Consider the following 12,219-nt stretch of genomic DNA (forward strand, 5'->3'; position numbering starts at 1 on the left):
ATGAATAAGTCCATAATGCATTTTTGCTTTAAACTTTGCCAGGGAGGAAAATTTGGATGCTGTTTGTGTATACTTTTTTGCCTTTCTTTGATAATAAAATAAAGTATCACTTACTGTCCTTCTTCACACCTGATAGAGTTACTGAGCCAGTATAATAGATGGGCAAGGATAAGGTGAAAGTGAAAGATGTAAAAAATCTCTAATAGTGATTAGACTTTCTTTGACATTAACAATAGGTAATGTGCATTGAGTGTTTACTATGTTTCAGGCATGAAATTATCAAATTTATTTCTTATAATAGCCTGAAATTTTACATGTGATTAAATGAATTTTTAGAGAGCTTAAGTGACTTGTCTGAGGTGAAACAGCTGGCAAGTCAAAGACTTTCTGAATTCAGGGTCCACTATCTGGAAATTACACGATATGGACTCTCTGGTGGAGCTAGTGTGCTCCACTTAAATGAGAAAAGCAACAAGCGATAAGCTGAGGGTGAGGATTTGGTTACATACCTTGCTTCTCAGGTTTTGCTTAAGTTTAGCACCCACCGGGAAGAAAGAAAATGACTCTCTGCCTCCTTGACTTTTGCATCATTTGTCTTTCTCCTGATGACAGTGGGGCTAATCACTGAATTAGGGTTCCTTTACTTTTAGCCTATGCTATGTTGCTTTATCTTCAAAGGATAAGCGTGGGCTGTGTGGTGGCTGACCACCTTTCCTGTTCCGTCTATGACAGTCTGAAAGGGCACAAGACAGGTAAGAGGAAACAGCTTTCCTTTAGTAACTACACTGCTAGGTTTTTGAGCTCATGGCCCTGAGCTACACGTGAATGACTTTGACCTGTAATCTGAAATGAGAGAGACTGCAGGGTTCACCTCCCCCACCATTCCACCACAAAGGTGAGGCACGGTGGAGTTGCTAAAAGCACAGTATGAAGAAGGACATCTGGCATTTCACCGTTGACAGTTCACCAGCTCTAAGACCTGCTTATCCCATCTCCAACATTCCTGCTTGTACCCCACGCCAGGCTGTGACCCCCAGCCTGAGTGACAGAAGTGGTAAGAGGTCGTTCGGAAGATTAAAGACCCGAGTCACCAGAGGCTGCCATCTCGCAAGAATATTTAGATATTGTCCACGTGGCAGTCATTAATATTCTTCAGCAAAGAGTGAAAAGAAAGCCTGTTCAAAAAAGGCTCTCTCTTCAGATCTCTGTACCTTGGAAGGTAAAGTGAATGCAAGGGTTTTGTTTTGAAATTAAATATTCATTGGATTGAGTTAGAGCTATTACTATTCTTGAGAATAAAACCGGATATTTCCTTTGTTTTAAAATAACTACAGTCATTTTACATAAGAATCAATTTCTGTACTGAATCAGTCAGGGTAAGGCATGGTGTGAATTTTTTTTTTTTAATATAATAGACACAACGGGGAAATGAATACAGAAGGGCTCAAAGTATTTTTAGAGGGCATATGAGCAATTTGACGTCGCAGAAGACCTGTCAGAAAGAAGCACCATGGACTAGAAGACAGAGGCTGGGAATCCGACCCCGGGAACTATGACAGCCTCTGGGTGACATCTTTGGCTCTGTTAATTGATAGCTGTTGTGGAACATATCTGAGTTCCGGTTTCCTAACCTGTGAAATGGAGAGCATATTCTTTGTCTCTTGGGGTTCGTGTAAAGATTTGGAAGTGATAGCTAGGAAATGACTGGTATGGACAAAGCAGGAGCACGGTGGTGGCAGGGATTATCCCCATTTTCACATACATACCGAGACTGGTCACTAATGGCTGGGAAAGCCATTTACATCTGTTTACTCTCTCTCTTTTTAATCTTCCAGGCATCGTTGCTCACATTTCCCTTGAATTTAAACATCTTTTAAAAGCTTTCAAAGCTTTGAAGGTTGATTTCAGTGAAACCTGTTTTTATTCTAGGTGTTTTTCCGACTGTCATTCTGAGTAAAACAAAAAACATTTACTGTCAAAACAACAAGGGCTTACTCTCAAGCACAAAATGAAAGCAGATATGTTTGCCTGATTTATTTTGGCATCCACCTAGCAGTTAAATAGGACACCTTTTAATTTGTCACTTCTTTAAGATTCATTTAGGTTGGCAAAGTAAATCCCCAGGGCTTGGTTTCAGCTAAACTTCAATGAGTTCGATAAAAAAGTTTATTCGTTATCACTCAGACACACAAGCTTTGAAAGGTGCCAGTTAAAGATGGAACTATGTATTTAGCAGTGTAAGATAGTAACATCTAATGGATTTTTATTTTTACTTTGAATGGAACTTAAAAATCTAACTTATTACCAAAGATCCACTAGCAATCTGAGAAGAGACATAGAAAGTCAATGTAGAACTGTTAGGTTAAAAAACTTCTGTAGAACTATTTCAAACAGTGAATATCCAATTATTTTAAAATTAAACTCAACTATGAGTAAAGAGGCCAATATTCAAATCTCAACTCCGCCATTTGCTGGCTGGGGAAGTTATGTAATCTATCTGAATTTCAATGTCTTTAGCTATAAATTGGTATATGTACCCCTTCCAGGTTGTTTAGAAAATTAGCAGAGGCAATGGACATAGAGCAGCCAGCACCTGCCTGGCACATACTAGTTGTACAAAACATGCAAGTCACTGTTTTTATTAAGAAATACTTCTGGCCTGCTGTGGTGGCTCTGGCCTGTAATTCTAGCACTTTGGGAGGCAGAGACGTGTGGATCAGTTGACCTCAGGAATTCAAGACCAGTCTGCGCAATATGGTGAAACACCATCTCTACAAAAATTATAAAAATTAGCCGGGCGTGGTGGTGCATGCCTGTAGTTCCAGCTACTTGGAGGGCTGAGGCGAGGGGATTGCTTGAGCCTAGGAGGCAGAGGTTGCAATGAACCAACATCACACCACTGCATTCCAGCCTGGGCAACAGAGTAAGATCCTGTCTCAAACAAAATGAAACAAAACAAAACAAAAACAAAAACGTGTGCAACGTTTTCTAACAATTCAGTCCAGGATTTTAGCATTTCTTACTGTATGGAAGTTGTTTCTTCTATCTGCTCCAAATTTACTTTGCTAGAATCTAAGCCCATTCTCTCAAAGTTGGCAATAACGTCTGTTTAATACCTTCTTTAAAACAAGGCCAGATTGAGGGCTTGTGTTTATGCAATCATTAACAAAACCATTCTTAAACAGTGGTGATTTTTTTTGCATCTCAATGACCTAATTGTAATCTGGCTATTTGATTTAGTTACAAAAGGAAATAAAAATCACACACACACATACACACACACACAAACATATGTACACAGCACCCACATACATTCATTTTTTTGTGTTCTTCAATACATACAATCCAGCTTCAGACCTTTTTATTTTGGTGTGGAGTTTGAGGGGAATGTAAAGAAAGATAAATGATTCCTTCTTGAGTCCCTTAAAGCAGATGACCTTAACATAAACGATGGGGAACTTTTTGACAGTCTAGATTTAGCTCAGTTTTCGAATCAATAGTTTAATAGGCTTTTTTGTTTTGTTTTAGGGGAAGACATAATGGGCTAGTCCCGGAGTCTTTCCCAGTTTTGAAAGTGCCATGCTATATGTGGTCCAAATACATCTACACAGGGTTTGCTTTTCTTCTGACAACATCTTCCTTCCTGTCTGTGGCTGCTTTTCCAAGCATAGCAAGCACTTTAATTCAACTGAGGGCTGACAAACTGACCTTACTCCTCAATGAAGCTTGCTCTTTTTAGCCCACGGCCAGGAAAACAGAGGCTGTCACTTGGCCAGATGGAATCTTAGGGAGAGCAATTTCCTCTTCCAGTCCAAGCCTGAATATCCAGTGGAAACTTGTAGAATAAAGCCAGGCTAAGGTGTTGTTCTCAAACATGTTTATTTGTAACAGTTTTACATGGTGTGTTACAGAAATTAATGGAAAATTTCTAAAAATTTTGCTGTTCTGTTGAATGCATTGTACATAAAGTTAAAAATAATGTGTCCATATATGTTAACAAACTGTCATCTGAGGTAAAGTTAAAGTAGGTCTAGAAATGTACTGCAACAGTCATTTTCTCTTTCTCATCTTTATTAAAAAAATATGTGTCAGAACGCAGAAATTGAAATGAACCAAACCCACAGAGTAAACATTTGTTTAAAAGAAGGTGCCCGGTACATTACATAATGGGGTTTCAGGAGACAGTGGGATGAGTACAAGCTATCAAAAAAGTCTTGTGGCATGTAAAGATTGAAGAGCTATGGAGAATGGGGACAGAATGACAGGTGGCGTTTCCCTGGTTTCAAAATTTAAAGTGACAAATTTAGTGCTAGTGGAGGATGAGGAATTAACAGTTGTACACATGGATTTTTTATTGACCTAACCAGAACTGTGCGGACTCCCCATGGTCTTTTAGTATTGGCACCTCAGCTCTTGCTTGGAAATTTCATTGTATTCCTGGGACAGGATACGCTGGTTCCGGGCTCACCAAACAGTGCTTGGAAAAACAATCAGAATTCTGCCAATGAGAATATGGATGGCAGTTTAAAAATCTTGACTTTATTTCCCTCACTTTAATACATCACTTGGGCATCTTCTTTAAGTTCACAGCCAGTTATAGTTTCAATCATGTTCAATGAAGGAGGACAAGTCCCCCGGACTTTCACCTTCTACTAGAAAAGTAACTCCAGATGGGATACCTGAAACAACAACATCAGCCAGAGTTCACTGTGAATGTGTCAGAAGCAACCCAAAGAACTGGTATAATGGTGTGATACTGCAAGACAAACTCAGGACAGCCATAGTGAGGGAGAAGATAGCACCAGTTGTTTAGAATCAAATCATGGACAACAAAGAAACTTAAGCCATTTCCCACGGGAACTGCCTATCTTATCAGATCCCCAGAAAACACAATTGAACTGGTCTCAAGCCAACTCTTATAGTCATCAAACGTTTCCCATCTTCCCCTTCATGTGAAAGGGTTACCTAATCATAAAATGTTTGCTCATTCCTCCGGAAACCCCGCGGACCAACAGGTGATAGCTACAGAGGGAGGTAAACAGCCCTTCTCACTTTTCTGGTTCTTCGGACCTTCCACATTAGGATGACATTTACATATATTCTTGAACAGACATTTGGTCAGTTTATCTAACTGAAAAAAAAAAATTATACTCCTGTGACCTGATAGTGTAAAATGTGGGCTTTAAATGAGAACCATTACCTTGATGTATCACTTTTCTCTTTGTGAACAATTATGCAATCATTTTCAAATCAATCTTCTAAATCATTTTAGTTTCTATTGATACAAAGAACCAAATACAGGCCTATTCAAATTAATCATATCAATGGAAATTCTACTTTTCAAATCTCAAAATCAAGTAATAGTAATTATCCCCAAATCCAATTAATCACATGAATCTTAGAAGTTTTCTTCTTAGTGTTAAAACACTAAATTCAACATACTAGAACTGCATAGGAACATCAGGAAAACACATTTGACCTGTATAACAATTCTCTGTAGGGCAAAAATATATAGATTCTTTATGAAAATCATGTGCTAAACATACGAACCAAACACTGCACTTTTTGTCTCATAAGTGTAAAAAAAGGAAGCTTAGCCTCTTCTGTTTCACATACAAACAGTCCAGTGATTTCTATGGGGGTAGGTGGGAGTGGGGAGGTGGGAGTGTTTCAGAATCTGAATTCTTCAGAATGTGAATTGTCTTTTCCTTGTGTTGCTCGTAGGGCGGGGATTCTTGTGGAAAGACTAGATGACAGAGTCACACGCTCCCTTCCCGTTCACTAGCTGCTGATTGGCCAACTGCTCCTGCCAGCTGTCCCTGCACTCCAGCTTCCTACCATATGCTCCAGAATAACATCTGGAAAGTGAGCCCCATCCATCAAGTTTGTCACACCTTGCACTCAATCTGCTACCTTCTCTACAGTGTAATGGCATTATTAAAAAGCATTTTCATTAACATTTATATTTACAAAAAAAATGACAATTTTTTTTTCATTAGAACTCCTTAAAGCCATTTCCCTTAAATATTTAAAGAGTTTAATGGTAACTTTTTTTTTCAAGTTATAAAATAAAAATCCCATTTGAATTTTCTGATGTACAAAAAGAGATAGAGATGAACCATTTGGACCACAGAATCAGTTTGTTATTCTGAATATTTATGCCACCATTGTTCCATTAGAAAGTTGGTTTATAAGATCCAGAACCACATTACCAGAATTGTACCAGAATTATTTGGCAAATGACTTTTCTTTGAAAATGGCACGTGGAGAAGACACTTGTCTGCATAGCATCACAGCAGCAAGATATCGGAAAAATAAAAAATATGTTATTGTACTTAGAGTTTAGAGCTTCTTAGGAAATCAGATGCATTTTTCATCTTTCTCATCAATGGGATCTGATGTCTTTTCCTACTCACAGGATGAAGGTTCAAACTGAAAGCTGTCTTTCTTCACCAGGATGCAGAATAGCTAAAGGGTTGTTTTGGCAACATTCTTGATCATAATGAATAATCAACCACTCATTTGTCTTGTAATTTCAAGTTAATTCATTTCATTGAGGGGTTTTTTTCTCCCCAGCTAGATTTCTTCACCCATTTCTAAAAAAAAGTCAAAAGCAATACAAAAATTTGTACACATTAATTTTCAAACATGACAAAGAAAGGAAAGGGGAGAAAATGGCAGGCCAGGCCCCACGAAATGACAAAAATACATCATCCTATGTCAAAAGACATGTGGATGATGATATTGTGATCATAGAAGACCCTTGCTTTTGCTTAAAGAAGTCAGTTCCAACCCTGTTGTAATCCTCTGATGCCTGTCACTCCAAATTTGGTATCCCTACAGTGGTCAACAGGTAGAGAAATAAAAAAAAAGAATTAATGGTTTTGCACACTGGGTCATCTTAAACCCAGCTACGAGAGCTCAAATATTTGTTGGGTAAGCATATGCTTGATTTGTGATTTAATGTTGGGTGGATCTTTTCATACTTTTTTTGTGTGTGCTGCCATAGATATCTGCCATTGGTTGCCAAAAACGCTCAGCTCCCTCTTCTGAGCGAGTTCCACTGGGCAATCATGAATTTCTTGTGGGATGAGGTGAAAGAATACAAGAGAGCTTGTCGTGATGCTGATGTCCATGCCAGTCTTGAGCACCCGCCACAAGCTCGCATCGATGTTATTTCTTAGGTCTGTTGATCTGCGCGTAGAGAGGCTCTGGCTCCTGTGGATAAAGGAACAAAGTGAGGCCCGCCCTTTCCACTTGCGTGGATTTTCTGAGACAGCTTTGGGAAAGGTGGTTTAAGATTAAACAGAAAAGTGACAGCTCATGATGGATGACCTTAGGTTATTTTTGGAGTATTTGATCAGGGTGCATATTATTTTGGCAACATTTTTATCATCCAAAATAACTACGCACTCCATTCTGCCTTTCGTTTTCAAGTTGGGACTGATTGCCCTGTTAGGGAAGTGGTGTGGTACAGTAGGGAGAGTTAGAAAAGCCGTGTCATTTGGACAAGATACTTATCCTTTCTGAGTCTTGGTTTCTCCAACCACAAAATAGGAATAATACTGTTTAACCCATGGGGTTCTTGAGGGAATTGTAGATTACACATGTAAAGTATCTAGCACAATGCTTGGTAGTGACAGAGCTTCAGAAAATGCTAACAATTAACATGAGTCAAGTGGACATTTTTCCAACACATTTTCATAAATGTCCACTTGAGAACCCTGAAATTCTATTGCAAATTGCTCTTCTACAAGCAGTGATGTCTGGGTGCACTGTTGAGCAAAGAAACAGCAACTTTGTCTTTGGCTCTTAATTACACGATTCTGGACTTGTTTCCCTTCAATCTGAGCCCTCAGCTTTGGCCAATCATTTGCCTGTTCCCAGGGGGCTGTCCTGAAGCACATACAGGGATTTTTAACCCTCATGTAATGCAGCAAACTTGCAATCCACACCTAGATAGGAAAGAGTGTTCAGCCCTACTTAAACCACGTTAGACCTCAGCTGATGTTGAGAGGGCTCACTGTGTACTGGCCAGGCAGATTTGATGGATAATGTTTTAAGCATGCACAGAACCTTCTGTTAAAATTGACCTTTATGCTGTCACTCTTGGAGGTTTATGCCAGAATTAAGTGGGCACAATAAAATCCCAATTTTGCCATATTTTGCTTGTCTCTTGCCATGTCAAATAGGTTCTTATTATTTGTTTATTTTCTTGAAACTTCAAAATGAATTTCCATTCTGTGAGCCCCTTCCACATGTCTGGTGCCATGTTAGGTATTTTCAAGTACATTGTCTTTTTATCTCATCATAGCAACCTTGTAAGGCAGATGTTTTATCTCTTTTGCAAGGGTGAAATTAAGTACAGAGATGTTAAATAATTTGCCCATGGTCACACAGCTAGTATGTCTGGAGACATGAGAACTGAAAACAGGGTCCAGGGTCCAGTGCTTTTTCTACTCTTTTACAACAGCAACCATTAAAGAGAGAGAGAGAGGAGAGAGGAGAGGAGAGAGAGAGAGAGAGAAAGAGAGAGAGAGAGAGAGAGAGAGAGAGAGAGGGCACGAGCGCAATCCTTCCATCTGTAGGTGCTTCAGAGTTTACAAAGCACCTCATGTCTTATTTATCTGCCTAATAGTCCTGGGGGTAGCTTTTATTTTTTCAGTCCTTGCTTTGAAGATAAAAACTGAAGTTCAGAGAGGTTGTGTGATCTTAAGGTCATTGTGCTGTCTCTCAAGTGCAGTGTATCATATTGCTTGCTTTCTCCTGTAAAGCGGAATGGCCTAGAAGATAAGGTTGTCGTGGCCCATCATTGTGCATATGAGGAATCTGAAGTCCTGTGAAGACAGCTTTTGTTTCTTCAGAGTCACAGGGTTACTTACTAACCATGCCAAGAACAGAACCCAGGACTTCTGCCATCAGATCCAGTTTCTGGTTACTCTAGAACTTGTTATGTTTGTGTTCTTCCAGGGGGAAGAAACCTCTTTCCTCGGAGGCACCCTATTCTGCAGGGTAACAGGGAGCCAATTTGTCCCTCCACGTCTTCCACCCACAGATGTCATACTGCCCTTGGAAATGTAGATAAGTATAATCCTTCTTCCAAAAGTCTGACGACAGAAAAGTATGGAAGTCCGTTCTTCCATGTCCTGCTCTAGGTTACCACTTGCTAGTTCCTTCTGCCATTTTACAAATATGAACCTAGCACAGTAGGTCCTCAGTGAGTCTGTTGAATGACTACAATGCTATTTCTAGTTTTCTCACAGTTCTGATCCCTTTATTCTAAATACACTCCAATTTGACTTTATTCTCTCAAAATCAATTATAGCAAAATCTATAGATTTATTAAACACCAACTCTATTCCTTTCCAGTCTCTTGAACTATTTCAAATACCTATTGTAAGGCTAAACATGTCACTTTATTCTGTGTTTGTGTTCTAGGGGTGCGGTGGGTGGAGTCAAAACTAGTTAAGTACAACTACTGGGGAAAAACCTTTTCTTTTGCCTGTGCTAGGCTTCAAGGACACATCTTAATGTTTCCTGGGTAGACGTTCTCAGCCCGTTCTTCTTTCTGGATGCCCCAAGAAGTCAGGCTGCCTTGATCTCACCCTACAATTTGCTCTATTCTAATTTTGGAAACTAATTTATCCAACTGAAAATGACACCTAAAAACAGAAGAAGACAGCAGGCTCAGCCAGGGTAATTAATGCCACACTGCATTAACTTTCTGCAGCTGAGATAAATATTCACACATCTCCTGCTTGCTGGAATTTAGCTTCAAATACCCATCACAACAGCAGTAACGACTACAGTCAACTCTCAATTATCCCCACTAATGAAGGGGAGCAGTGGTGTGGAAAACCCCAAGCAGCAGATAATCCCAAAGTCTGACACCGTGATGCATCATATGTTTTGGCAATAGCTCTACCTTTCTCGTTACGGAATCTTAGACTGTCAGAGTTAGAGGGGAGCTAAGGAATCATCTGATTCAGAAATTTCCAACCTGGCCTCTGGCAAGGTCATAATGGGGTCTTCAAGCTGTTTTCAAAATTCCAAAAAGCCTAAATGGAATCACACATGAACATAACACGCTGCTGATTTTTTTGTTTGATTGTTCCGTTTTCTTTTGGCAGGTCTGTCCACATCTCTGCCCTGCTTCAAATCCTTCAGAGGCTCCCCATCACCCAGAGGGCAAGTCAAAGTGCCCCCGCTGGGCACACAAGGCCCATTCGTCTTGTAGTCCATTAGAGCTAATAAATACCCCTTCTAGACCATGAATCAAAACTCTACCTTTAGGTCATGTAAATCACATTAAAAAATTTTTCTTTATGCCTCTGCCAGGATGATCCTTCTGAAATGGATTTGGCCATGCCAGACTCCTGCCTCAAACAGCCTTCCTGGCTCCTTGTCACTCAAAGGAAAAGGCAAATTCCTCAAGACTGCACGTAACGCTCGTCTTCCCAACCAGCCTCACCTCCTGCCACTCTCTCTTACACCCTACCTTCCAAACCCTACTTCGAGTTCACCTTCACATGCTGGAATTTTCCCTTCTCTGAGACTTTGTTCAGGCACTTCCTTCTGGCTTCAGAGCCTTTGTTCCTAAAGTTCATACTTTAAGACCTGGCTAAAATATCAAGGTTTCCTGGACTCTGCAGGTGACATGACCTACTGTGCTCCTGGACACTTCAGAGCCTGTGCAAATCTCTGTCTTCACTCCTATTAAGGCATCTCCTAGCATGTTCTACACTGAGCTCCACTGGGCCTTACATGTCAGTATCCCAAATTATGAATGAAGATGGGAGGTGCACCCACTAACGGGATAAAGAATGAAGATACGAACGAGTAAATGAACAGTTCTCTTCTTAAGGGAAGTTGGCAAATACTTGTGAACTTTAACATGATTCTGACATATTGGTATCATTATTTTTAGATAACAAAGTAGATGAAAACCATATAGTAAAATCTAAGGCAAAATCTACCCTCTAACCTTTATGTAAGTGAAATGCCCTATTTTCTTGAAGGCACAGTGAAAGACCCGAAGCACCGGACTCTGAAGTCATGCAGGCCTAGCTTAGTGTCCTCCTGCCAATGCTCTTCTGCAAAGAACACCAGGGACACATTTGTAATTGAACATATTGGGTTATTCCTCACCGCAGAGGAAGGAGCATCTCTGGAAGAGTGTGTTAGAAAGGATGTATCATAAGATTTGGGCTTAAGGTGAGTGACTTTGGGGATGGTCAACAAAGTGGGGTTTTTCTCTGAATTGGTTGCTCTCATCATGCGGGGGTAATTCTGTGATTATCATAACAATTCTTATCTGGAAGGCAAGAAGAACCAAGAAAGGCTGAAACCCAGAGAGAAAAATGTTTGATCAGTTTTCCAATTTTGACAATATTCAGGTTTTGCCTGTGTTCAGCCATGACGACCTGGTGGTCTTGATTTTGTCTTGACCTATCGTGGTCACTGAGTGGGCTTGTCTGTTGCTGATGTTATGTGAAATGTTGATGTTCAACAGGAGAATGCCAGGACCTTGCTGTGGGGGCTGGACCTGCACCTGACTATCAGAGGCTGCTATTTTCTTTCTTACCATCACCCACTTAGGAGCCCTAGGAGTCTGTAAAGGGTATTTAACATGGATACCAGTTTCCTCATCTGTAAAATGAGGCTAGAAATCCCCTCTGTAAAGGAGAAAGCATGCTGATTGTCTAGCACAGAGTCTGAAACATATGAGATACTCCGAAAACATTAGGTCCCCTATACCTGGGAATGTGACTTTATCCTTCCTTTATGGACAATGGTTTTAGGTCTAATAATCACCTGTGGGTTCCTTTTCAAATGGCCTCTACTTCATAGCACATAGGTGCAATTGCAGATGGGCTCTCAGTTATTAATATAAGAATGGTGCTGAATCAGCTTGGGGAAACTGTGCAGAATGAATGTGGAGTTAATCCAGACAACCTGACCACAGGGCCCTATGGATAACAGAAACTTCCACCATTTGCAGATTATTCCGTATGTCCTTTATGAATTATGTGCTCAGCTACAGCAGCCAAGTGGACTCACAGAACTGGCGTAATAATGGCATAGCTCTACAGAAACATTTACAGTCTATATATGGCCTTTCCAGTGTCACATGATTTTACTTGAGCTACACACCAGGATTGTGCCTTTAGGGCTCCTGTCTTCACCCTACAGCAAAGAAACCTAGGCTCCCTGCATTTG

The 12,219-nt window shown here is 40.2% G+C and overlaps 1 protein-coding gene across 6 annotated transcripts in view; it reads right to left on the bottom strand.

Moving 5' to 3' along the window:
- Nucleotides 1–495: 495 nt before the first annotated feature.
- The window catches only part of DAB1 (DAB adaptor protein 1), a 1,282,121-nt gene continuing 1,270,397 nt past the window's right edge, over nucleotides 496–12,219 (bottom strand). For all 6 annotated transcript variants that reach the window (XM_003921506.4, XM_074380884.1, XM_074380885.1 and 3 more), the window contains one exon: nucleotides 496–7,218. Coding sequence is in view for 1 of the 6 variants with exons in the window: in XM_074380884.1 (XP_074236985.1) it covers nucleotides 7,174–7,218 (45 nt within the window). In the remaining 5 variants the exon portion in view is untranslated. The remainder of the gene's footprint in view (nucleotides 7,219–12,219) is intronic.

This window comes from Saimiri boliviensis, chromosome 11, assembly GCF_048565385.1.
Source record: "Saimiri boliviensis isolate mSaiBol1 chromosome 11, mSaiBol1.pri, whole genome shotgun sequence".
NCBI lineage: Eukaryota > Metazoa > Chordata > Mammalia > Primates > Cebidae > Saimiri > Saimiri boliviensis.